General features: G+C 39.3%; 1 protein-coding gene across 6 annotated transcripts in view; it reads right to left on the reverse strand.

Annotated features, from left to right (window-relative positions):
- SON (SON DNA binding protein) overlaps window positions 1-24,453 on the reverse strand; it is a 34,000-nt gene that overhangs the window by 4,332 nt on the left and 5,215 nt on the right. For 2 of the 6 annotated variants that reach the window (XR_003309754.2, XR_003309753.2), the window contains exons 3-9: window positions 17,726-23,620; window positions 15,808-15,968; window positions 13,742-13,888; window positions 13,341-13,529; window positions 5,854-5,964; window positions 4,035-4,151; window positions 511-590 (exon numbers count right to left, since the gene is read on the reverse strand). Coding sequence is in view for 4 of the 6 variants with exons in the window: in XM_026456036.2 (XP_026311821.1) it covers window positions 12,985-13,239; window positions 13,341-13,529; window positions 13,742-13,888; window positions 15,808-15,968; window positions 17,726-23,620 (6,647 nt within the window). In the remaining 2 variants the exon portion in view is untranslated. Of the gene's footprint in view, window positions 1-510; window positions 591-4,034; window positions 4,152-5,853; window positions 5,965-12,447; window positions 13,240-13,340; window positions 13,530-13,741; window positions 13,889-14,060; window positions 15,579-15,807; window positions 15,969-17,725; window positions 23,621-24,453 lie in introns of those variants that run through there. The other 4 variants (XM_026456035.1, XM_023190733.3, XM_026456036.2 and 1 more) reach the window with 3 other exon arrangements.

Genomic DNA, 24,453 nt, shown 5'->3' on the forward strand with positions numbered 1-24,453 from the left:
ATTAACGTAATAGTATTTTAGAAGTCAAATAAGACAAGTAAATGGCAGTTTTGAAACAGTAGCCCTCGTGCCCCCCTCAAAAAAAAAAAAAAAATTAGAACACTCCTGTTTTCGTCCACTATTTAGGTTCACTGGTATCTCTTCTTAGCTTGCAAAATAAAAAGAAGGCAATGTTAAAACAATCAATGATATTAATTGTCCCAGGTGTACCTAGTTTATGAATAAAGCCCAGAAATCACTTAGAAATAGTTTAGACACTGAAGAAGCATACTGTTGTCATCCAAAGTTTTCTTCCCCATTCTACTATAAAGCAAGTATAAATATTTTACTTAGAAAATCCCTAAAGCAGCCAAAAAAAAAAAAAAAAAAAACCTCTTGAAATTTACACAGTAACAAATAGAAAACAATCACATAATATATCCTGTAAGTATGCCAAAATGAATTTGAATTCTTTTAAAACCTAGCTTGATGTTAAAAGACTTTTAAAAAACTCCTTAAACGTTTACATACCTAGGCCTCGGTAGCAGCAATGTTGTGAATAGTACGGCTGGCACTGACCGGGGCAAGAAGACAGCTACAAGGATTTGGCCCTGAAACAAGTTTCCATACAGAGGGGTGAAAGTTCACAGGTTATTCTGTGAACAATCATCTCTCTTGTATCCAACCCACTGAACCATAATTTCCATCAAAGCAGCAAACCACTTAATGTCCTAAGATGCACAAGTATATACATTAGCATGATCAACACTTATTTTTACAGGTTAAGAAATATTCAATGCCTCTTATTAAAGGGCATCCATGTACATATAACAAACAGTATTAAATTCTACTGTTGATCTTTATGGCCACTTTTTAAAAATTTGAAACATGTATCTCCCGATCATGCTTTATTTTCCCCTTGTTACTAAATTTTAGGTTTTTATGTTCTCTACCAAACATATACATAAATATACATATAGCAAAAGTCATTAACTTATCAACAGAGAGAGTAAAAAAACTTTGGTAGCTCAGGAAATAGTATGTATTCACATCTCCTATATTGATAAGTTAATACTGAATGTAAAAAAAAAAAAAAAATGTTTGTATGCAGTAGTAAAACTATCATCTTTTGTTTCCCAGCTTTATAATTAAATGCTGGGGAGAAAACATGCCAATGACGTGTGACTAGACATTAAGTTCATCAAGATGCTCTGATGGAAGGAGGCAGCTGTGGAGGTAAAAACATACCCCTGGTTCAGTTCCTTATTTGGTGCAGGCCATGCAGTGTAGATGTATAAAGAGAAAGCTGATGCTTGGATATTAACTGCCTTGATGCTACACACCTAGAATGTCTTTTACTTACTTCCAGGTTCATCCGTCCCTCTTTTCCAGGGAACACTCCTAAAAAAAAGGGCAACTGTGCAGAGTACAATATAAATCCCCAGATAACCCAGGTTTCCAATTTTGTTTCCATTCCCTAGTATCGTCATCTGTTTCTTTACCCCAGTGTGAAAAAGCTGATTAATTTAATGAGACAACAATAATAAACTCTACTTATCAGGTCACATCCAAATCATTCCATTCCAGAAATAAAAGTTCTTTTAAACCAACTATTTTAAGTGTTTTACTGATTAATGAGAATACTGATAAAACTTTGCTTTTTTTAAAATCTAAAAATATACTGCAACAAACTAAAAAGAACACAGAGGATGCTGGTATTCCATGTGTTTTTTAACACACAGGTGGATGCTGGACTACACTAAAGAAGAGCCAAAATGATCGTTTGACAGGTTTTCTAAACACAACTAAACATTTAATGAGTAGACAATCTTTGTGATATTTAACAAGAATGATACATGCTTAATTTTCAGCTGCCTAATGACTTCTACATGTTGTGGTCCATGTTTAATTTTAAAAAGTTTCTTTTTTAGTTGATACTAGCATCAAATATTCTTCAGTAATTCTATACAAATGAATCTTTTCCTATTAAGTGCTACTTTTAACTATAATTTGGTCTGATGAACATATCTTTATTGCATAGTTTATCAAAATGATTTGCTTCCCAAAGTATATCTTACATAAAATATTGAAGTCAAAGTCTTTTTTAAAGGTGCTACTAAAATTTTAAAATTATTTACTTAAAGTCTGTTAACTGCCTACAAGACTGCAAATACCAGAAAAAATTGGTTTTAGGGGAAAACCAACTGAGTCAGTAAAAGATTCACTTTTTAAAAGTTATTTAAGGTATTAACATATTTAGAAGTATACAAACATTATGCATCAGCACATCATTAGATAAAGACCAAAATTTTGTAATGGAAGCACATTCAGAAGTTTCTACCTAGTAGTGTACATTGCCTGTATTATGTGCCTATTTTAACACCCATAAGCTTTATTTCTAACTTCCTGAAATATTGGCTGAGTACTTAGCTTCAAGACTAAATAGTATTAAAGAATTAAAACTAAAGAAACAGATGTACATTTATAGTTCTTCCCAAGATGTAAGACATTTTTTTAATAGTATATAAATCACTTTCATAGTTAACTATAATACAGAAGTCCAAGATTAATCCAATCTTTAAAATATTTTTCTATATATATTTTCACCTTTATTCTAACACCAACTCTCAGCAAACTACAGAAATTGTAATTTCTTAATGAATCTAACTGTGTACTCACTATACACATCAGTGCAACTACTTCCGAAAAAAGGCAGGCATAGTGAGTATACATGATGTTTCATATTAATTTGTTAGTAAGATCAACAAAGATAAAGCTATCAAAATTGAAATAAATGTTACAAGATTAAAATACCCAAAGCAATCAATGTCTCATTTTTCAGAAATTCAGCTCATTCACTGGCATTCAGCAACTCTCTACAGGTAACCATCACATTACTGATTACCACTAGACACCTCAGAAACTTTGAAATTCCAAAGAGTTACTTGCCCACGATCACACAAGGAGTCAGGAGTACAACAGGATAAAGAAACCTTCCCAATCCATTAGACCACGTGGCCTCCCAGTTTCAGCACTGCTATGCTGCCAGTACTCCTGTAACAAATTTCCCATCACCCATCCAACCAATCTTTGTCCCTTCACCAGAACGTTTCTTCAGAATGCCCTTCTTAGCCACCTAAGACTCCCCCAGTGATGAGGCAGCCGTAGGTGGAGTTCACAGGTCTCACTGCAGAATCTGAAACCAGATGCACCTACATCTTCGTAGCACGAGGCGTCCATCCTCTCCCTTGATTTTAGGTCTTACATATCTGTTTTGTCATGAAATTAGTGGTTCTCAAATTGAGCCTGTGGATCACCAGAGGCCACTAGGGCCTAAATGGTGGTCCACAGATTAATCTCCATCCCATCCCCTTCACCACAGCCCACCCCACTCCAGCCATCCTCCCTCAGCCTTCCAGTCCCATGGCAAGATCACCACATGCAGAGCTAATACTAGGGCCTCCCAACCACTTGCTGTGACCGGCAGCTGACAACCAAAAGGACCTGGGGCTACAGGTCACAAGAGGAGTAAGGAACAGGGGCCAAGAGATCTTACAAGAAGGCACAGGCACTAATGAAGCGGGTGGGGTGCAAGGACAAAGGAATAGAGGAATGGAAAATTAAGGTGGTAGAGGGCTCTTGGGGGCAGTGATCCACCAAAAATAAACCTGTAATAAAGCATCCCATGATGAAGAAAAATTTGAGAACCACTGCTTTGAAATGATTAGGTTAGTAGTCCAGCAGGAACTGTGGAATATTCTGAACAGCACCTGATACGCTGTTAGCGTTCAAAATATAGTTAAATCACCCCTTCAAAAGCAGCAGTAGCAATTTTTAAAATAACCTTATAAATTAGTGGCTCTTAAGCCACATTTATACATTTGCCATTTTCTCATGAATCCAGTCCGTCTTCAGTGTCCGCCCTGGAGCATATACACATAGCAAATTTACTTGGAACTTTGGTTAGAGTCACTGGTCTTTTCATGCAGTTTTAATAAAGTTTCCAAAAAATTTAAACTTTGTTCGACACTTTCATATGTGCATATACTGTGTACCTTTTTAATCCAGGCTTGGGCACCAGTATTGGCCAACTGTTCTTGTGTCAAAACTTGTACTCCTGTACTTCCTGTGAACTGGCCAGGAATAGAGTTCAGCTGAGCCCAGGCATCAATCTGAAGAAAAGCAGTAGTCTCAGTTAACTAAATAAAATTACCTGCTTAAAATGTCACTAGTAATAATTCGCTAAAAATGGCTGAAAAGCAGACTTAAATATTTAACGTTTAAAACATATTTAACATTAAATGTTTGCCTACTTTCTAAAGCAGTTTGACAACATTTAGTGAATCCTATTAATAAGATTATGAAATGTATCTAAAAGCACGGCTACTAAAAAATACGGCTATTAATATCCTTCAAACTGTCACACAGATAAACTAAAAATGCAAAGAAGAGCTCATATGGCAATGGGTCCCCACCCTCCCTTCCTACCTATCTCATACAAATGTACTGTAGTACATGTCATGACAGCCTGAATTCTTAATTACTTCCTTTGAGACATTATAAATACAGACTAAATTCATGACACAGGTTTAAAGAGTTTAAATATAGGAAACTGTCCACTTGAATACATAAAACTTTTTTTTGAGATGGAGTTTCGCTCTTGTTGCCCAGGCTGGAGTGCAATGGTACGATGTCTGCTCACTGCAACTTCTTCCTCCCGAGTTCAAGCGATTCTCCTGCCTCAACCTCCAAAGTAGTTGGGATTACAGACATGCGCCACCACGCTGGCTAATTTTGTATTTTTAGTCGAGACAGGGTTTCTCCATGTTGGTCAGGCTGGTCTTGAACTCCTTACCTCAAGTGATCCGCCCGCCTCAGCCTTTCAAAGTGCTGGGATAACAAGCGTGAGCCACTGTGCCCGGCCATAAAACAACTTTTTAAAAAAGCCTATACACTTTTTTTCAGTCGCCAACATTTGTTGTGATAATCAGCTATCATTCACACAAATTAGATTTACTAAACACCGTGCTCTATCAGCAACGTATTTCCTGTCTGAACATGTACTTAACTGATTTACCATAAAACAGTAGGAAATGAAATGGAGAGAGGCTGTCCACTGTTAAAAGCACAGACTCCAGATTCAGATTGCTTAGGTCTGAATCCCAGGTTCCCCCACTGATTAGTTGTGTGACCATGGATATCACGTAACCACTTTTTTTTTTTTCTTTTTCCCCAAGACAGTCTCTCACTCTGTTGCCCAGGCTGGAATACAGGGGCGCCATCTTGGCTCACTGCAATCTCCGCCTCCCGGGTTCAAGCAATTCTGCCTCAGCCTCCTGAGTAGCTGGTATTACAGGCGTGTGCCACCATGCCCAGCTAATTTTTGTATTTTTAGTAGAGACGGGGGTTTCACCACATTGGCCAGGCTGATCTCGAACTCCTGACTCCTTGTCCCCACCTCAGCCTCACAAAGTGCTGGGATTACAGGCGTCAGCCACCACGCCTGGCCTTAACCACTCTTTACTTCAGTTTTCTCAGCTGAAATATTGCAGCTATTGCTACCTACACAATTCATAGGGTTGCAGGCACTTAGTTGTTTTTATACACCAGATTGTAAACTCCGTGAAGACAGGGAAATTTTTCTACTTTGTTCTCTCAAGAAACAATTCCTGCCACATAGTAAACAATAAACATTTATTGAATAAATGATCAAGCCTCAAATCACTTTCATCTAAAATAAGACATTTAAAATAAGGTAAATGATGTTACAACTCAACTAGTTAGCGAAATTCTTATTTAGACATTAAAACTGGTACACTGGTGTGAGTTGGCTGAAGGTACATTACAATTAAAAAAAAAAGAACTGCTACATACCCTTTCCTGAGCTCTATTTAACATGCTCATGGCTTCAAGGTCAAATGCATTCTCACTGAGTCTTTTCTGAGCAAGTGCTCGTTCACTCATTGCTGTAGAGATGTCCACAGGCTACGAAAGAAAACACAGATAATTATCTCAAATTACCATAGTCCCCTAAATTCTGAAAAGTACTCATATCTTTAGTTGCTACATGTCAAAAACAAAATAATAGTCTTATATACTAATAATCTTGGAAAATAGGGAGAAGACTCAAAAAGAGAAAGTAATCTTGGAAAACAGAAGAGGATTAAGATAAATTACAAAGTATCACACAGGCAGCAGAACTGAACCCAAAATCTGACTGAATTTAGTCAATTTTCTATTATATATATCAAACTATAATCATAGAAGGTTCCATTAAGAACTTAAAACTCTCTACCCTTCATGATTGAAAGCCATTTATAAGTAAACTGCAAATTTTTTTAACTGTGGTAAAGGTTATTACATTCCTTAGCAGTTTTCATTTTACTCATTAGCATAACCTTCAGAAGCAGTAAGCAAAATTATTGAATAAGCAAGCAGAAAATCATTATGATCACTCTTTTACTCATCAGCGTATCTTTAACATCTTCCCGTTGTGGACACTGTGGTCTTAAGAACCCAATTTCTTTAAACAATATATTCAGGATATACATAAGCAAACCATGTTTTCAGTTTATACACTTACTACTTATTATAAGTATATTATACTATTTATAATTATAATACTTCTGTGGAAGTCCATAAACATCAACTGAAACACTTTTAAGTGTCTGAAGTCCTAGGTTTTTCTTTTCAAAGCTCGTATTCTACCTTTTAAAACCTTATGGTAAGTGGAAGAAACTTTTTTTTAAAAAGTAATCTTTGGAGCCAATTCTTAATTTGTCAGATTCGTGGAAGGTTTAACCACAGAAGGAAAAACACATCAACCTAAGTATTTGGTACTTTTTTTGTTCTAAAATTAAAAGCTTGAGTTGATCTGTATCAACTCATTTCTTGGTTGTTCTTAACCTTATTAATATTTCCTAGTTATCTCACAAGAATATTCATTTTTGTAAAATGCTTATCTGACATGGAAGGTTTCGCTGTTTTCATATACAAAGAGTAAGTAGACACTGCATGAACATAACAAACATGACTTCAGTAAAGAGCTAACAGCTACAGATTTTCTTTTTTACAAGTAGAGGCTAGTTGTTATTAAGACTATGTATCACGTATAAAAGAATTCTTTTAAGAATAAGACCTGTCTAGTAGAGAAGGCTGTATGACTGTGAGAATAATTATAACTCATGCATAAGGATTCACCATTCTTTCTTACCTTCAGAACCTCTAATCCTCCATAATTCTTAGTTACCTTGCTAATGAACTAATATTCCTTTAGCTAACTCAAGGTTTTTCTTTAAGAAAGTATGGATTCTGATATAATGCCTTCTTAAATGAAAACAAAATTCTTTCTGTAATTAGACTATTTATTATGTTAATATATCTTTCTAGAGATCTATAAACAGTCTAATAAACAACTGCAGAATGCATCTTTCAAATTGAATCTCGACTATAATTTCGCTGTCGATTTAAGTAAATCATCACACAAATTAGAATACTTCTAAGACCTATTAGAAATATTAATCTAAGCAAAGTGAGAATGAAACACTAAGAAACTTAGTATGTTCATCTTTTAAGTCTGTTTGATTCTTGGGACTTTAAATGAGAATGCAGATAATTTCAGGTGAAAATTCACATCCCCCTAGGCCTACCTTAAGATGTTTTGTCAGGTAGGATTATCAAGGTAATTTTTGAAGGCACACCATGAGACAAGCACTCTCATTAACCTTCTCACACTCTGCTTTTCCTAGCAGTCTCTATAAATCTAAGTGTTAGGGCGCTTAGACATAAATAATAGGCTTTTATTCTAAAAAGGCTAAAATCTGAGAGGATACTGGGGAAAATGTGTCTACCCACTATCCCAACTCCTGATCCCCAATTTCCAACTATAAATTAGCCACGAATCTATTCAGGTGGCTCTAAAATATAACTTCTAGAATAAAACTAATTCTTTCCAAGTAGAAAGCAAACTATTATACTTGTGAATGTTTTTCTCTCTTAGCCCTTATTAAACAAGTAACCTAAACGCCTCACCATTTATCCCCAGAATGAAACTCTTCAAATCTTAGGGTTTCATATTAAATTCATATGACTCTGAAAGGAATTTTATTATAGCAACCTTGATATGTAAATAAAATTACAACTATGTTTTTCCTGAGGTAGTAAAACATTTATTCTTCAACAGACTTACCAAGGGAGCTGCAAGTTCATGTCAAAAATGTATTACCAAATAGTAATTTGACTATGTTTCATGTATGTGTATATATGTATGTATATATAAATATATATATTATATATATATATATATTTTTTTTTTTGAGATGGAGTTTTGCTCGTGGCCCAGGCTGGAGTGCAACGGCACAATCTTGGCTCACTGTAACCTCCTGCCTCCTGGGTTCAAGTGATTCTCCTGCCTCAGCCTCCTGAGTAGCTGGAATTACAGGCACGCACCGCCATCCCCTGCTAATTTTGTATTTTTAGGACAGACGGGGTTTCTCCATGTTGGTCAGGCTGGTCTCAAAACTCCTGACCTCAAGTGATCCGCCCACCATGGCCTCCCAAAGTTCTGGGATTATAGGCGTCAGCCACTGCACCTGGCCATATTTTTATTTTTAAATGCGAAAACATACTCAAAGTAGAATGAAATCAAGATTATCTTAACCTCGTAAGGATCCTCTAAAGTTTACATCAAAAAGCCTGTTTCCAGCTGTTCAAGGTAACACAAGTTATACGATAAGGCATAAAAAGCCAATACAATCCCCAAAGTAGCAATTTTTAAGGGTCAGACCCGATGTTACTTAGCAGTATTGAAACACTCATAATAGCACAGCTACCCTTTAGAGCAGCAGCATTGTCCAGTACAACTTCCTGCAGTGATCACTACTAAGCACTTGAAATGTAACCAGTGTGATTAAAAACCTGATTTTTCAGTGGCTAGTAACTGCTATATTGGACAACAGAGCTTTAGAATCTTAACTATCCTTTAATATTCAGAAACTGGAAATACAAGAAAGGCACCAAAATTATGGTAAAAGGCCCTTCCAAAAACTGGCAAAAAGAGAATCTTTAATCTGTAGAATACAATTATCAAGTTGTCATCCATAAGCCTTAGTTTCTACCAATACACTACAGACTAGCATGTTACCTAATGTATAAAAATAATTCTGTAGTAATATTCTAATAATGGGGGAAATGTTTACTGACATTTCACCTTTGCTCTAAAAGGTGAAATTTACATAAAAAGTGTCCTGAATTACAATTACCAGGTTAATAAAAACTGCCCAAATTCTTCACTCTTTCTCCCTCAGCAACAAAGCAGACAACTACTTCTTATAAAACCCACAAAGGTGTCTGAGGAATAATGAAATTATATAATGCAATTGGTACCATATAACATGCATTTCATGACCTATATTATACATGTAAGGGCCTTTTACATTTTTATTTCTCATTTAGGAAATTCTTCTAAAAGTCAATTTACTCCTTTTGTTAACACAACTGTTGACATAAAAAGAACAAGTATTTTAAGAGACTTCTTAGAGTATCAGTGAAAGGATATAAAAGAGCTAAAGATAATTGTTAGGATGGGGTGAGTCAGAAAAGGAAAATACCTACAACCAGAAAATTATTTTCTATTATTGGTAATCACAGATATCTTAAAAGCAGGCATAAAAGGCAAACTATAAGAAAACAGACCTAAAGTAAAAGCATCTGGCCTGTATATAAAACATGACTTTAGAATATTTAGCAAATATTAAAATATAAAGAGGTTAATGCATACAAGAGCAAAATGACAACTACAAAAATTAAAGCCACAGAAGGTCCCCATTATGTGTTTGGTTGGCTTTAAAAAGTGAATTACAAATCTTTTTATTGTATCATACAAAATTATCTAGTGTATAATAGACTAAATGAAGTACAACGGGGAAACAAATAACCTACTAAATGGTTCAGAAAAATTCAGCATTAACCACATAAGAGAATCTAGGAAGAAAAGAATTAGTAACAAGGCTGTATATTACACATTCTAGCAGTGCCAGAACCTATGTGTTTAATTTCCAATTAAAATTTTCATTTTACTCCAAGTTTTACTATACATTTAGAGCTTATAAATTTTAAAAAAATTTAATTCCATTGGGATGTGGAAATACGATTTGGTAATACAAACCAGCAAACTGCTTAAGATAAAGATGTTCTTAACATCTAAGCATTCACTAGACCTTAACAATACCACCTCTGGACCCCTAAACATTTGACTGATAATCCATGGTAATGGTTGAGTAGAGTTATTACTGCACTTATGTCTTATTACATCCTAATCTTCTACTCAATAAACCTCTGCTAACTTTATTACCAAGAATTAATGCCCCTGAGGACTATTTTTAAAATATTAGTTTTCCAACTTTTTTATTTCATTGTTTATAAATCAAATTCACACAAATACAGTCAAAGTTCTGTAGTCACTCCTTACTGAGGATGATGCTGGCTGGTTTCTGAGTATGAAGACGATGCTATGGCAGTACCGCACACAGTCTGATGAGTTGTTTTTCCATAAGAAATGAATTTATGCTGCTTCATCCACAATGTCTATCCATTCATACTCATGTCAAAGAGCATTCATATGCAAGACAATTGGTGGGATTAGGGATTAGCAAAGCTAATTCAGCCCTCTTATGGAGATAAAATCTGTGATCTTTGCCTAAATGTTTTATGCTCAAGAACAAAGAACCACAAACTCCATTTATATTTATTAAAATGAAAAAGGCATAGATAAAAATTACTATTCATTTCAAAGGTTGACCATTTAAAAGAACTATCTCCTTTTACTCTAGAAGCCTTTATTTCAAACTCTAACAAGGAATCAGAAGGGTTAGTGCTCCCATAAAATGTTACCAAAAGTATTTCACAACACTGGTATATATAACACTAACTGTATAAATAATAAATGCATTACTTTTACCTTCTATATATACAGTATAGTATATTTAGACGGTAGCTAAATAACCACAACTAAACATTTCAAATTGTGACTATTTCCTCTACATGTTTTAACATTATTGCCAGGTAAAAGTGCAGATATGAAAGCAAAAGGCAATCCTGTCTCTTTGCCCTAGTATTTTGGGATTCTTCTCTTTAGAATTAATCTGTATGTTCTTTTCAGTCTAATCTTGTAAGTAGCTTAAAGAGGTTTTATATCAAATAGTTACGTATATCGTCCCACAAGAGACATCATCTGCTTTATTCATTTAGCCCTTTGAAAAGAATTGTAAAATAATTTTACCTTCTAGGATTCTTCTTTGGTAAGAAAAAAAATTTTTTTAACAAAAAATAATGTCACCATTATTTGAGTACCTTTCTCTATCAACTTTTCCCACCAGGTTTAGGAATAATTCTCCTCAACCTTTAAAATCTGACAACTTTTGATGACAAACAAGGCTAAGGCACCACAGTGTTGACACTGAAAATGGCTAAGTACTAAATTTCAAATACACATACATACACACACACACACACGCGCTCTCTCTCTCTCAAAAAAGTGTAAGCATCAGGAGTTACTAAACACTTTCCCCATGATTGAACTGAAGAAATTCAAAACAGTTATGCTCACTTATCTTCTCAGGAAGATCCCTTGGCATTCTGCAATATTTGTTAAGTCTTCACTTCACTGGAAAATATTTGTCATACAAACTGTCTCCCTACCTATTTTTTTTCCCAATTCTTTTTCAAATGCTTAATCTGCAAGAAATTACTAAAAGCATACATATTAGGATTTCTAAGTAAGTCTGTTCAACCCTCTTATCGTGGTTTATATTCAGCTACAAGAAGATTATGTCAGCTGCAAATGTCAGTTAACCTTTCTCTCTTGAGATATGCAGGTAGCCTGATTTGGGGATTAACAACTCAAATGGTCTCACTAAAATATCCAAACCAACCCTCTCTCTAACTGGTGATGGCATAACTTGCTTCACTTGTTGAATCCCATGGGAATACAGATTATCGCCAGTAACTGTAAGTTGCACTGGCTAGTTATCATGTCCAGCTTCACTGTATAGAACTTGTTCTCTCAAAATGCTGGTCAAACAAAAAAAAAGTGAAAATGTCACCTGTAAATAGCTTGGGGAAAAAAGTACTGCTATCAAAAAGCTTCTGATTTGGGTTCTGTTCACTGTCTGATTTTATAAACAGGTTTTATTTGTTGAATTGGAGGTGTTTACTGGAAGATGATGATATGGCCAAGCCAAGGAAGGGAACCTGCCGTGAAGAGTACAGGTGTCTCTGACCTACTACCCAAGAACTGCAAGAAAAATGTCCAGATGGGCATCAGATACCTAGTCCAGTCCTTGGCAAAAGTCTGGGCTTTGGAAACCAAGGGCAAGAGGTGATGACAACTAATCTGTAGTATTTAAAACTCCCACCCCCCTATTAAACTCCACCCTCCCAGATCCCCCAAGCGTGATTTTGCACAACAAGTTAAATAAAAGTAAACTGTTTATTAAAAGATACAGCAAAGGTACAGATACAGAGATACATACAAAGATACAGATATATATATATATTTACATATATATACAGTCTTGCTGTTTTCATGTGCACTATATTTAGCAGCACATTATTTAACCAGGCGGCATTTTAATGGAGTTGTTTTGACACTTGGCATTATTAAGATACAACTATAGCCCCGTGGAAATTTCAACGTGTGAATTCCACTTCTCCGACTTTTAATAGTAGCAAAGGGGGGAAGGAGAAGGGAATGGAGTACCAAGGCTGAGCATTAGGTTAAACACAAGAATTTAAAAGGGCCAAGGTAGCAAAGGGAAGGAAAAATATTTAAAACTAAAGGCTATCTGACAAACAACCCAGAGAAACAGTAAGAAACCATCATTAAGGGCAATGGGCTATGTACCCAAGATGCTCACATCAGCCTACAGTGACCTTTTCCAATCCAGTTCTTGTGTTGAACCTGAGGATCTGCCCCTCTCCGCTCAATCCCTCCACCCGATAAATTTGCTACCACCAAAATCTAGAGCTATAGAGCCTTGAAGCAAATCGGGAAGCTAAATAGTTGTACCTTGGACTACCTTCCCACAAGTGCAGGGAGGGCCCAATGTTGGGTAGGGATGTGATAACACTGTTCTCTGCAATTCGATGCTTTTCACTTTGTGGCTTGGTTCCACAAAGTGAATTGCATCGAGTTACTGTCAAATGAGAAGCTGCGGGTTGTTTCATCTGTCGTCTAACCCGGCCCTGCCGTTTAACCCGGCCCTAAGAAGAGTGAAACAGAATCCAAATCAGATATAAAATAACAATGAAATGGCAGATTCAGGTATAAAAAAGGAAAAATACATAATATTCCTCCTACTTACCTCTGAGGGCAAATTGCTGCTGAAAACATTATCATCATCTTTGTTTTCTTCACCATTTTTCTCTACAGGAACCCATTCTCCATAAACACTATCCGCTTCTTTTTTCCGATGTTGAGATCCAGATGATACAGGGAATTCTTTTGTTAATGTTACCTGGCTTTTTGGTGGAGTTGGTTTTGCTGCAGCAATCTAAAAAATAAAGTGTTTCTTAATTAAAGCTCAGTATCTGATCTGCATTAAATGGTTTCTGAGATTTTTGACATAATCTGAAGGAAATGATACTGTACATTATTTCTCACAGTATTTAAAACAAAAATTAATAAACTAAATTCGATTTGGGTTTTATTTAAATAGTTCCACAAGTTACACTGTTTTACCAATCCATAAGCACTAATACTCACATTCAGATTGAAAAAAATAGGTTTGGGTTCACTGAGTTTAAAGGGATGATGATAAAAAGGAGGTTCTTCTTCCTCTTCATCCGAAACATGAGGTTTATTCACTATTACATCATCATCTTCTTTACTCTGTGCGATCTGTTTACATTTCTTTAAAAGTAAAAACAAACAAAAGATAAATCTTACGCTTTATGTACAACATGTAATTTCTTAGAATCAAAACCACATAAAAGCAACTTTCCAACGTTAAACAAGATTCATGATAGGTTATAGATAACCATTAACTTGGCATATTAACTGATATTTAAACACACTCTGGCTGGTCAGTCAACAACATTTATTGAGCACCTACTATGTGCAGAGAGCGCACTGTACTGGGCACTGTCTGGGGAATACAAAAAAAAAAAAAAAAAAAAAAAGGAGAAGAAGTAGTAGAAGACATGGTCCCTGCTCTCAAGGAGCTTACAATCTAGTACAAGAGAAGGAATACATATACATGAAATAATTGAACACTTTTACAGAGCAACACAATTAACAAGTGCAAACTGATATAATACAAACTGAGTACATAAGTGCTAAAAGAACAAAGGCTTGAGAGAGAATAGAGTCAGGCAGAGTTAGAGAATCAAGGAATATTCCTTGAAGATTCTAAGCCAGATTTTCATAGTGAAGAACAAAGACTTGTAGGGAATGGAAAAGTCATCCTACTCAGGTGGTGGTAAAAAGGTGAGAAGAAACTTGGGACAAGAAGGCTGAAGATGGGGCCAAAAACAGCAAAATATTAACTGTCCATAGCATTTTGGATAAGGAGCTTGGACTAGGTAAATAAGCAATAGAAGCGTTTACAAGGCCCTCAACTTTTTTTTAAAAAAGTTGTAATTCATATTGTAATAAATCTAAGTGAGGAAACAGATTCAGAAGCTTTTACATTTTCCCAAATGTATGGCAAAACAAAAGATCTGAAACATTTGCAACAGGATTAGATAGCAACATGTCTCTCCATAAATGTTTTGTGGGTTGAGGAGAACTTAGGCAAATAAGGCATGATGGAGAGGGTGCAATTGATGAGGTCTGATACATAAAGCAAAGTCAATTCCTTCCTGAGATACAAAGGAACAGACTCCATTACCTGGCTTTATAAAAAGGTCAAGAGTAAATTTGGGTAGACCTGTCTCTATACAAGCAGTAGATTTAATGACATCTATTATCAGTTGAAAATATTACAATAGGATAAAAAGCTCATTTCGCCAAAAACACAAGAGTATATTAAGCTTGTAATCAAGGGGAACAGAATATATTGACAGTGGCAGGCTGGCATAAGGCTAGCCAATAACAAGTTCCAATATATGAAACAGTGTGGTATTTCTGGATCCTAGCAGCAATATTTTAGCATCTCCCCCCTCCCACCTACACCAAAAAAATAGTAGTAAAACAAAGCCCCAAAAAAGCCTCAATTGAAAAGATCAAACTTTTAAAAACAAAAATAAGTGTGTTTAAAATATATATGTTACTGCCAAAACCCGAACCGCAGGAAGAACTGATAATGGCCGGCCATTATCGCCAATGGCTGGTACCAAACAGCCAAAACCCGAAATGTTGATGCGAAAGAAGTTCCTTTCAGGCAATGGCCAGCTATTCTTATTAATTTCCAAGCTCCGGTGGCAAAAGATCATTTCTGAAGATTGTCTGTGTCTTTGCGTATATGCAGTATACTCGTGGCGATCAGTGAACACGTCGTGAATGGAAACGAAACTGTAGGCGAGCTTCTGCGTGTTGCTCACTCAACACCTCCTCCATTCAAACGAACCGTCCCACTCCTCAGTCAGTTTGGCTTCTAAAACTGGAAAGCAAAAGTAATGGGAAGTAACTTTTAGCTAGCGGAGCTTAGCCATCCCGGATAATGGCCTGCTAAACAGAGCTTCTGCCGCTGCCACATCTGTATTTCGGGTTTTGGCCACTCGGTGCCAGCCATTATCAGTTCTGCCCACAATTCGGGTTTTGGCACGCTCCAGAGTCAACATCACTGGAATAATCCATTTAAGAATGAAAACAAATTCTGTCTAGCTTACCTCAGTTAGTTCTTCTATAGTAGCTCCTCCTGACTTTTTAGCAACTTTCTCTTCTATAGTAGGTGGAGGTGCAGGCTTTAGGTTTGGCGGTAAAGGGACACCAGCCTTAGCACACATGGCAGCTGCATTAGCTTTGGCTATTTCAAGTAATTGAGCCTTATCTGTAAGAAGAAAAATACAAGCTGCAGTTTTCCTAAAAAGCTGTACATTTTGTATCACCAAAAGTCTAACATACTAACAAAACTAAAGACATCCTAGATCCATCGAAGAACTTGGGTATCTAATAAAAAAGAAAAAAAACAGGAAAAAATTGTAGGCATCAATATTCTGCTCTGTTATAGCTGTGATCAAACCACTGGCTCAAAGTTTTTAAGCAGTGGCCTCATTCAAAGAATTGAGTCCACATATTGAGCTTCCCATTTGAATATTACAATAGGTTACTACACAACTATAATGATCACTCTACTAAACACACTCTAAGATATAAACCTGCCAAAGCCAATTTTATTTCACAAAACTATCATGACCCTACTCTCTTTCTAATCTGACACCTTAAATCACTCTTTGAGCCCCAGTTAAAGTGCAGCCTCTTTTTTTTTTTTTTTTTTAGACAGTCTCACTCTGTTGCCCAGGCTGCAGTACAATGGTGCCATCTTGGCTCACTGCAACCTCCACCTCCCGGGTTCAAGCGATTCTCCTGCCTCAGCCTCCTGAGTAGCTGGGACTACAGGCGTGTGCCACCATACCTGGCTAATTTTTTGTATTTTTAGTAGAGACGGGGTTTCTCCATGTTGGCCAGGCTGGTCTCGGATTCCTGACCTCAGATGATCCACCCGCCTCGGCCTCCCAAAGTGCTGGGACTACAGGCATGAGCCACTGCGCCCAGCCTAAGTGCCACCTCATCCAACAAGTTGTCATTAAGTCAGAATTAACATTCCTTTTCCCATTGCATTCCTAAAGTACCTCACCTCTATCAGTATTATAGCAATTACATTCTGTTCTTTCTTAGTGTTACTATTTGGTAAGAGAGACATATATGCATTTTACCCATATCTCCTCCACCAACTTGTAATCACTTGAGGAATTACATCCTGTTCCTCTGCTGTGAATAAAAAAGAACTCAGAAAACTTCTGTTGAACTGAATGCAGATTCTCCCTTTTTACTCTTAACCTCTTCTTCTTTAGTCAATCCTGGCCTAGAAATGTCCAGTATACTGGGATAAGGATAAATCATCCATACATATTGTAGGTAATCATGCATATCAATCAAGTTTTAATCACCTCTGTACACTACTTAAAATCAGGGGAAATTAGAGCAGTTAAAGTAAAGCAGAACGGGTTATTAAAAAATCACTCTGATCTAAAATATTTAACTTTATTTAGCTAGTATCACCTACCCAGTTAAATAACCCCCACATGCAAAATTCCTTACTCACTTCCATTACCAACTATACCAATCAGAATTACCTTCACCAACAGTCCTATAATGCCATTTTAAGATATGTTAACTTATTTAAAAAGGAATGTTGTAATTTTAGGCTTATTTGCAAGGATGTATGTTAGAACACATACAATAACAATCTGAGCATATACTTAGCTTGTTTTTAATTTAGCTAGAGTTCTACATCTGCTTCTGCTTTCCATTTTTAGCTATGGCACGATAACTGAAACAAAATAAAACATTCAAGTATGGAAACACCTTGATTCTACTATACTCTGACACAGGACTTTTTAACTCTAATTTCAATACACTGATCCCAGTACTTCCTAAATACAGTACCATTTAATCATAAAAACTTAAAGACAGAAATATTTATCCTAAACCAGTAAGTAAATATTTCACTTGACTCAAGTTCAGAAAAAATTAAGGTTTAAAACATTTTCTACCACTATCCCATTAAATTTTAAAATGACTCACCCAAATCTGTCAGACGTTTGGGTGATCTGCCTCGTTCAGAAGACCTGGATCTTTTACGACGGATGGGAGATCTGCTAAACCTTCTTCTCAAGGGTGTTCTTGATCGCCTTAATCTGACTGGTGAGATACTGAAGCTTCGTCTTCTTACCACAGACCTTGATCTTCTCCGGCGGCTTGGGGTGCGGCTCCGACGGCTGGGGGTACGGCTCCGACGGCTGGGGGTGCGGCTCCGGCGGCTGGGGGTACGGCTCCGGCGGCTGGGGGTGCGGCTCCGGCGGCTTGGGGAAATGCTAAAGCTCCTTCTCCTACCCACAGATCTAGACCTTCGTCGACGACTTGGAGTATGACTCCGACTCCGGCGACTTGGGGTTCGACTTCGAGCTCTAACTGTCTTTCGGTTATCCCTGGAACTTGATCTTTTTCTTTTCCTTTCCCTAGACTTGGATCTGTGCTTTGGAGACCTTTTGCGCTTCTCTTTTGATACAGATCGTCTTCCTCTAGACTTTGATCTTGATCTGCTGCTCCTCCTCCTGCGTCTTGAACGTGACCGTGAACGTGTTTGAGAGCGATGAGACTTGGACTTAGATGATCTCTTCCTTGCCCGAGAACGAGATTCACTGGTACGCTTGCGTGATTTGTGTTCAGAAGATTTGGAACGCTTACTTCGAGATCTTAATGAAGAGTCTCTTTTCTTCTCTTTCTCACCCTTATCACGGTTCTTATTTTTCTTGCTTTTTTCATGAGTGTCCTTAACTTTTACAAAAATTTCATAATCATCCTTTTCCTCTGAAGACGACTCTGAAGCTCTTTCTGGCATACTACTTACAACCGGGCTGGCAACAGATTTGTCACGTCCAACATCACTTGCAAGTAAAGGTCCTTCAATGCCAGCTCTAAGGCTTGTAAGACGTTCCATGTCCTTAGGAAGTAATGGTCTCACTAAATCTGCTTCATTAATATCCTCAATATTGGCAGAAAATCCTGAATCAGACAGTGTCTCTTTAGGAGGGGGAGGTACTTCTTTTTCTCCTCCACTACTTTCTTTAGGGCTGAGCAGAGCTGCTAACGTCTGGTCACTCTCTTTTACAGGTAATGGTTCTTCTGTATCCTTACTAACAAGGGTATTATTAGATGGTAAATCAAGATGAATATCTTTAGCAGGCAAAGGCCCTTCAATGTCAGCTTCACTACCACCACTAGGACTGGTAGAAATTACCATGTCATGTTCAGTATCTTGAGTAGTTAAAGATACATCAATATCATATTTATTAATTGAACTGAGAGCAGATGTTGTGATAAATTCAATACCCTTACTAGTTCCTGTTGCATCAGGTTCCAGAGCAAGAGGACCAGTAGAAGATAGAGTTTCTCTTGCATCAGCTTCACTAACACCAGGGTAGGTATCCAATACTGTGCACTGTTTAGTCTCACTGGTGGGCAAAATTTTCTCTTCACCAATTTCCCCAACAGGACTAGTACTAGCAGCACACACTGTATTATGTTCCATTTCTTTAGCAATTAAATGATTATTTATATTAAGGTCTATATTTACACCATGTTCACTTTCGTAAGAGTCACTTTTCAGGTGTACCTCAGCATGTGGCTCTTCAACTGAATGCAAAGGAATCTCCTGCATGCCAATCTCTGGAGCAAGATTTTGATCACCAGAGGGTAGATTAATTCCTTTCATAACATGTGATGACATAATACTAGATTCTAGTATCATTGGTGTGGACTCTATAGCCACCTCAGTTGGTATTACTTGAGTCTGCTCTGAGACAGTGACAGCAGGCTCTGAAACTGTCACAGTAGACTCCTGGACAGAAACAGATGATTCTGAAACAATCATAGAAGGGTGAAGGACTGACACCGCTGGTTCCAGGACAGGCAAAGAAGGCTCCAGCGCAGAAACAACTGGCACAGGAATGGTAATATAGTCTGGCTCAGCTACAACAGGAGGCTCCGGGACAGTCACAACCGAAGGCTCCAGAACAGTCACAGTCGAAGACTCCAGGACAGTCACAGTCGAAGACTCCAGGACGGTCACAGCTGAAGACTCCAGGACAGCCATAGCAGAAGACTCTGGGACAGCCATGGTTGGAGGCTCCAGAATGCTCTCTGCCAGCACTGGAGTAGTTACTGCTGGCTCCAACAAGGATGTAGATACCTCTGAGGCAACGTGTCCTGAGGCTCTCATGGATTCAAATGTTTCTGCTGTCTCTGCCAAAACAGGAGGCTCTGATGCTAGCACAGTTGGTTCAGCTGACATTGTGGGAGTTTCAGATACCATACAAGTCACTGGTCTCTCTTGAACAACTTCATGTTCTTCTGCTACTACCGCAGACTCTACAGGTGTTGATGTAATTGAAGATTCTGGCTCTGGCGGTGGTTCTGGAACAGTCACAGTAGCCTCTGATACTAAAACTGAGGGATCTGATGCTGACATTGAATAATCAGTAGGCACTGCTGAAGGCTCTGAAATCTCACTTTGACTCACAGGAGCCTCAGGCTGCGATACAGACTCTTCAGAAGGTAATGATGGCACCTCTGCAGGCCACGTATTTTCAGCTGTTAATGCTGACTGCTCAGTGGGCAATGCTGGACCCTCTGGTGGTTCCTCAGGAGGCAACGGTGGTGTCATTGGTGGCTCCTCAGGTGGCAACGGTGGCATTGTTGGGGGCTCTTCAGGAGGCAAAGGTGGCACCATATATGCCTCTGTATATGTGTCAGTGTAAGAATCGGTGTAAGAATCAGCAGCCATAGACATCATTGAACGATCAGCAGTATAAGATGACATCATAGATCGGTCAGCTGCAGAGTACGATGACATCATAGACCGGTCAGCAGCAGAGTATGACGACATCATAGACCGGTCGGCACCCATGGACATCATAGATCGATCAGCCATTGGGGACATCATGGAGCGTTCATAAGCTGACATCATAGAGCGTTCATAAGCTGACATCATAGAGCGCTCAGCCATAGGGGACATCATAGAGCGCTCGTAGGCTGACATCATAGAGCGCTCGTAGGCTGACATCATAGAGCGCTCAGCCATAGGGGACATCATAGACCGCTCATAAGACATCATAGAGCGTTCGTAAGATGACATCATGGAACGTTCTGCAGCATAGGACATCATCATAGAACGTCTAGATGCTAACATCAGGGGTCTAGGTGCTAACCTATATGGCCTGGGTGCTATTCTATAGGACCTGGGTGCTATCCTATAGGGTCTAGGTGACATCCTGTAGGGATCAGGAGTTAGTCTGTAGGGATCATGGCCTAATCTATAAGGGTCCTGTCCTAACCTGTAAGCATCATGACCTAATCTATAGGGGTCATGGCCCAACCTATAGGGATCCTGAGCTAACCTGTAAGGATCCTGAGCTAACCTATAGGGATCAGGAGATTTTGAACCCAACATAGCAGAATCTTGGGTACTAGACGCTAACATCTGGGCATCCATGGTACCAGACGCTAACATCTGGGCATCCATGGTGCCAGAAGCTAACATTTGAGAGTCCATAGTGCCAGATGCTAACATCTGGGAATCCATTGAGCTAGTTGCTAACATCTGGGAGTCCATGGTGCTGGTTGCTAACATCTGAGAATCCATGGTGCTGGTTGCTAACATCTGGGAGTCCATGGAGCTGGTTGCTAACATCTGGGAGTCCATGGAGCTGGTTGCTAACATCTGGGAGTCCATGGAGCTGGTTGCTAACATCTGGGAGTCCATGGAACTGGTTGCTAACATCTGGGAGTCCATAGTGCTAGTTGCTAACATCTGGGAGTCCATGGAGCTAGTTGCTAACATTTGGGAGTCCATGGTACTAGTTGCTAACATCTGGGAGTCCATGGTGCTAGACGCTAACATCTGGGAGTCCATGGTGTTGGATGCTAGCATCTGGGAGTCCATGGTGTTGGACGCTAGCATTTGGGAGTCCATGGTGTTGGATGCTAATATATGGGTCTCCATGGTGTTAGAAGCTAATATATGGGATTCTGGGGCCATCAAGGGATCCACTCCTACTGTTACAGAAGTCTCCCCCACTAATGTAGTAGGCAGCTCCTGTGCTACCGTATTATAGGATTCCAGCGCTGTCGTCGAGGGCACCTCCAGGGACTGCGACACGGTCATCGTTGACAGCTCCGATGTTGTCACCACAGACTGAACAGAGATCTCCAGCGCCACAGTTGCCACGGGCTGCCCAGGCAACTCTGGCGCCCCAGGCTGCCCTGGCAACTCCAGCACCCCTGTTGCCAGAGGCTGCCCCAAAAGCTCCAGTGCTCCAGCTGCCCCAGACTGCCCCGAGAACTCCAGTGCCCCAGCTGCCATGAGCGGCCCAGGCAACTCTAGTGCCCCAGTTGCCACAGGCTGCCCCGACAACTCCAGTGCCCTAGTTGCCGAAGGCAGCCCTGGCAACTCTGGCACCCCAGTCACCGAAGGCTGCCCCGGCAACTCCAGCGCTGTCGTTGCCACTGGCTGTCCTGGCAACTCCAGCACCATCGTTGCCTCAGGCTGCCCCAGCAACCCTGTTGCCGTTGTCACCTCAGGATGCCCAGGATGTTCCACCGTTGTCATCCCCACAGGCTGCTCCAACTCTGTCGTCGTCACAGGTTGTTCGGTCAACTCCATTGCTACTGTTACCGCAGGCTGCTCTGGCAACTCTACTGCTGCTGTCACCAAAGGCAGCCCTGGCAACTCCTGTGCCATCACAGGTGGCTCTGGTACCTCCTGTGGTGGCTCCAACCCCATGGATGGTGCTGGAAGCCCTGGCAATTCCTGCGACAACTGTGGCACTGGTGTCACAGAGGGCCCTGGCAACTCAGGCACTGCTGTCGCAGGGGGCCCTGGCAACTCAGGCACTGGGGTAGAAAGGGGCCCTGGCAACTCTGGCACCGGGGTAGCAGAGGGCCCAGGTAACTCCGGCACTGGAGTCACAGGGGGCCCCTGCAACTCCGGCATGGAGGTCGCAGGTGGCCCCGGCAACTCCATCGCTGAGGCCACCGACGACTCCTGCAGCTCCAACGCTGTGGTCTTAGGCAGCTCCGGCAACTCCTGCGGTCTTGTCATGGATGAATCTGCAATCTCCGATGGTGCGTCTACAGGCTGCTCTGGCAATCTTAGCGCTTCAATTGCAGATGACTCTGGAAAATCCATTGTTGTTGATGTGCTTGGCTCAGGGTACACCTCAGTAGGTGTCTCTGATGATACCACAAGGGTTTCTGAAGGCTCTAACACTTTTGCTACTGGGGGCTCTACCAACATGATCTTTGATGGCTCTGGAGATGTGCTCTCCACAGATTTCAGCACAGACTTCATCTGATACTCCACTGACATTGTTACGACTGGCTCAGATGACTTCAACACCACTGTTGTGGTAGGCACTGGTGCTGTTGCAAAGGAATCCAGAATCTTTGTCATGGATGGTTCTGGCGTTACTGCCACAGACTGCTCTGACTGCTCTGAGATTACTGATGTAGATGGAACTGACAGTTCTGCAGTTTTTGTAGCTGGCTTCAGAGTTTCTAAGATGTGTGGCTCTGGTACCTCCATTGATACTATAGGAGGTTCTAGCACAACTGCAGGGGATTCATTGGTCTCAGATAGGCCAAATGCTCTTGTAGGAAGCTCCAGCGCCATAGCTGAAGGTTCGGAATCAAACTTTAAAAAGGAATCAGATTCTAAATCTATGTTCCCATCATGATGAGATTTCGTCTTTGACTCAGATTCTTCTGGCTGTCTTTTATATTTTTTTTCCTTTTCTTTCTTCTTTTTCTTCTTTTTGTTTTTATGCTTTTTATGCTTCTTTGACTTTTTAGTGGGAATTTCATCAGTAGGATCTGTTTGTACAGATACACATCTACTTTTTCTGGAGGCCTCTTTCAAGTCTGAAAGTAATAGAAATTAATTTTGTCAGACATTCCCCAAACTAGAGTTAGATTAAATTATATAAGCCCATATTTACATTCCATGTTAAAACACCATAGTACAGGCCAGGTGCAGTGGCTCACACCTGTAATGTCAGCACTTTGAGAGGCTGAGGCAGGTGAATCACGAAGTCAGGAGTTCAAAACCAGCCTGGCCAGCACGGTGAAACCCTGTCTCTACTAAAAATACAAAAATTAGCCAGGCATGGTGACACGCACCTGTAGTCCCAGCTATTTGGGAGGCTGAGGTGGGAGAATCACTTGAACCCAGCAGGTGGAGGATGCAGTGAGCTGAGATCGCACCACTGTACTCCAGCCTAGGTGACAGAGCAAGACTCTGTCCAAAAAAAAAAAAAAAACCCACAGTATAACACCTCACGTTAAATTAAAAGTTACCCAATAAACTATTTTACATAAAACATCCTGGAGACTACTACTTTTCTGATACTTCTTTCCACAACTAATGCCTGGCTTAAAAATAAATTATTAGTTTAACACCAAAACTTACTTTGAATTACATTAAGATATGTTTCATGAAATTCTATTAAAATAATTATTTCCTCCAGCTCTCAAATTACAGCAAAATTACTTTTAAACTACTTTCGTCAAGGAATATATTTCATGTTATTAGTTGCTACAGTTCCTATTAAAAATACCCACATAATATAATTTTTGCGATTAGTAACCCTTGTTTACACAGGAAGCAATATGGCACTGGCTCTGAACAGACTGCCACTTTTGAATCCTCAACCAATTCATCACTACTAGGTTAATGGTCTTGGCCAAATTACTGA

Source organism: Piliocolobus tephrosceles, chromosome 19, assembly GCF_002776525.5.
Source record: "Piliocolobus tephrosceles isolate RC106 chromosome 19, ASM277652v3, whole genome shotgun sequence".
Classification (NCBI taxonomy): domain Eukaryota; kingdom Metazoa; phylum Chordata; class Mammalia; order Primates; family Cercopithecidae; genus Piliocolobus; species Piliocolobus tephrosceles.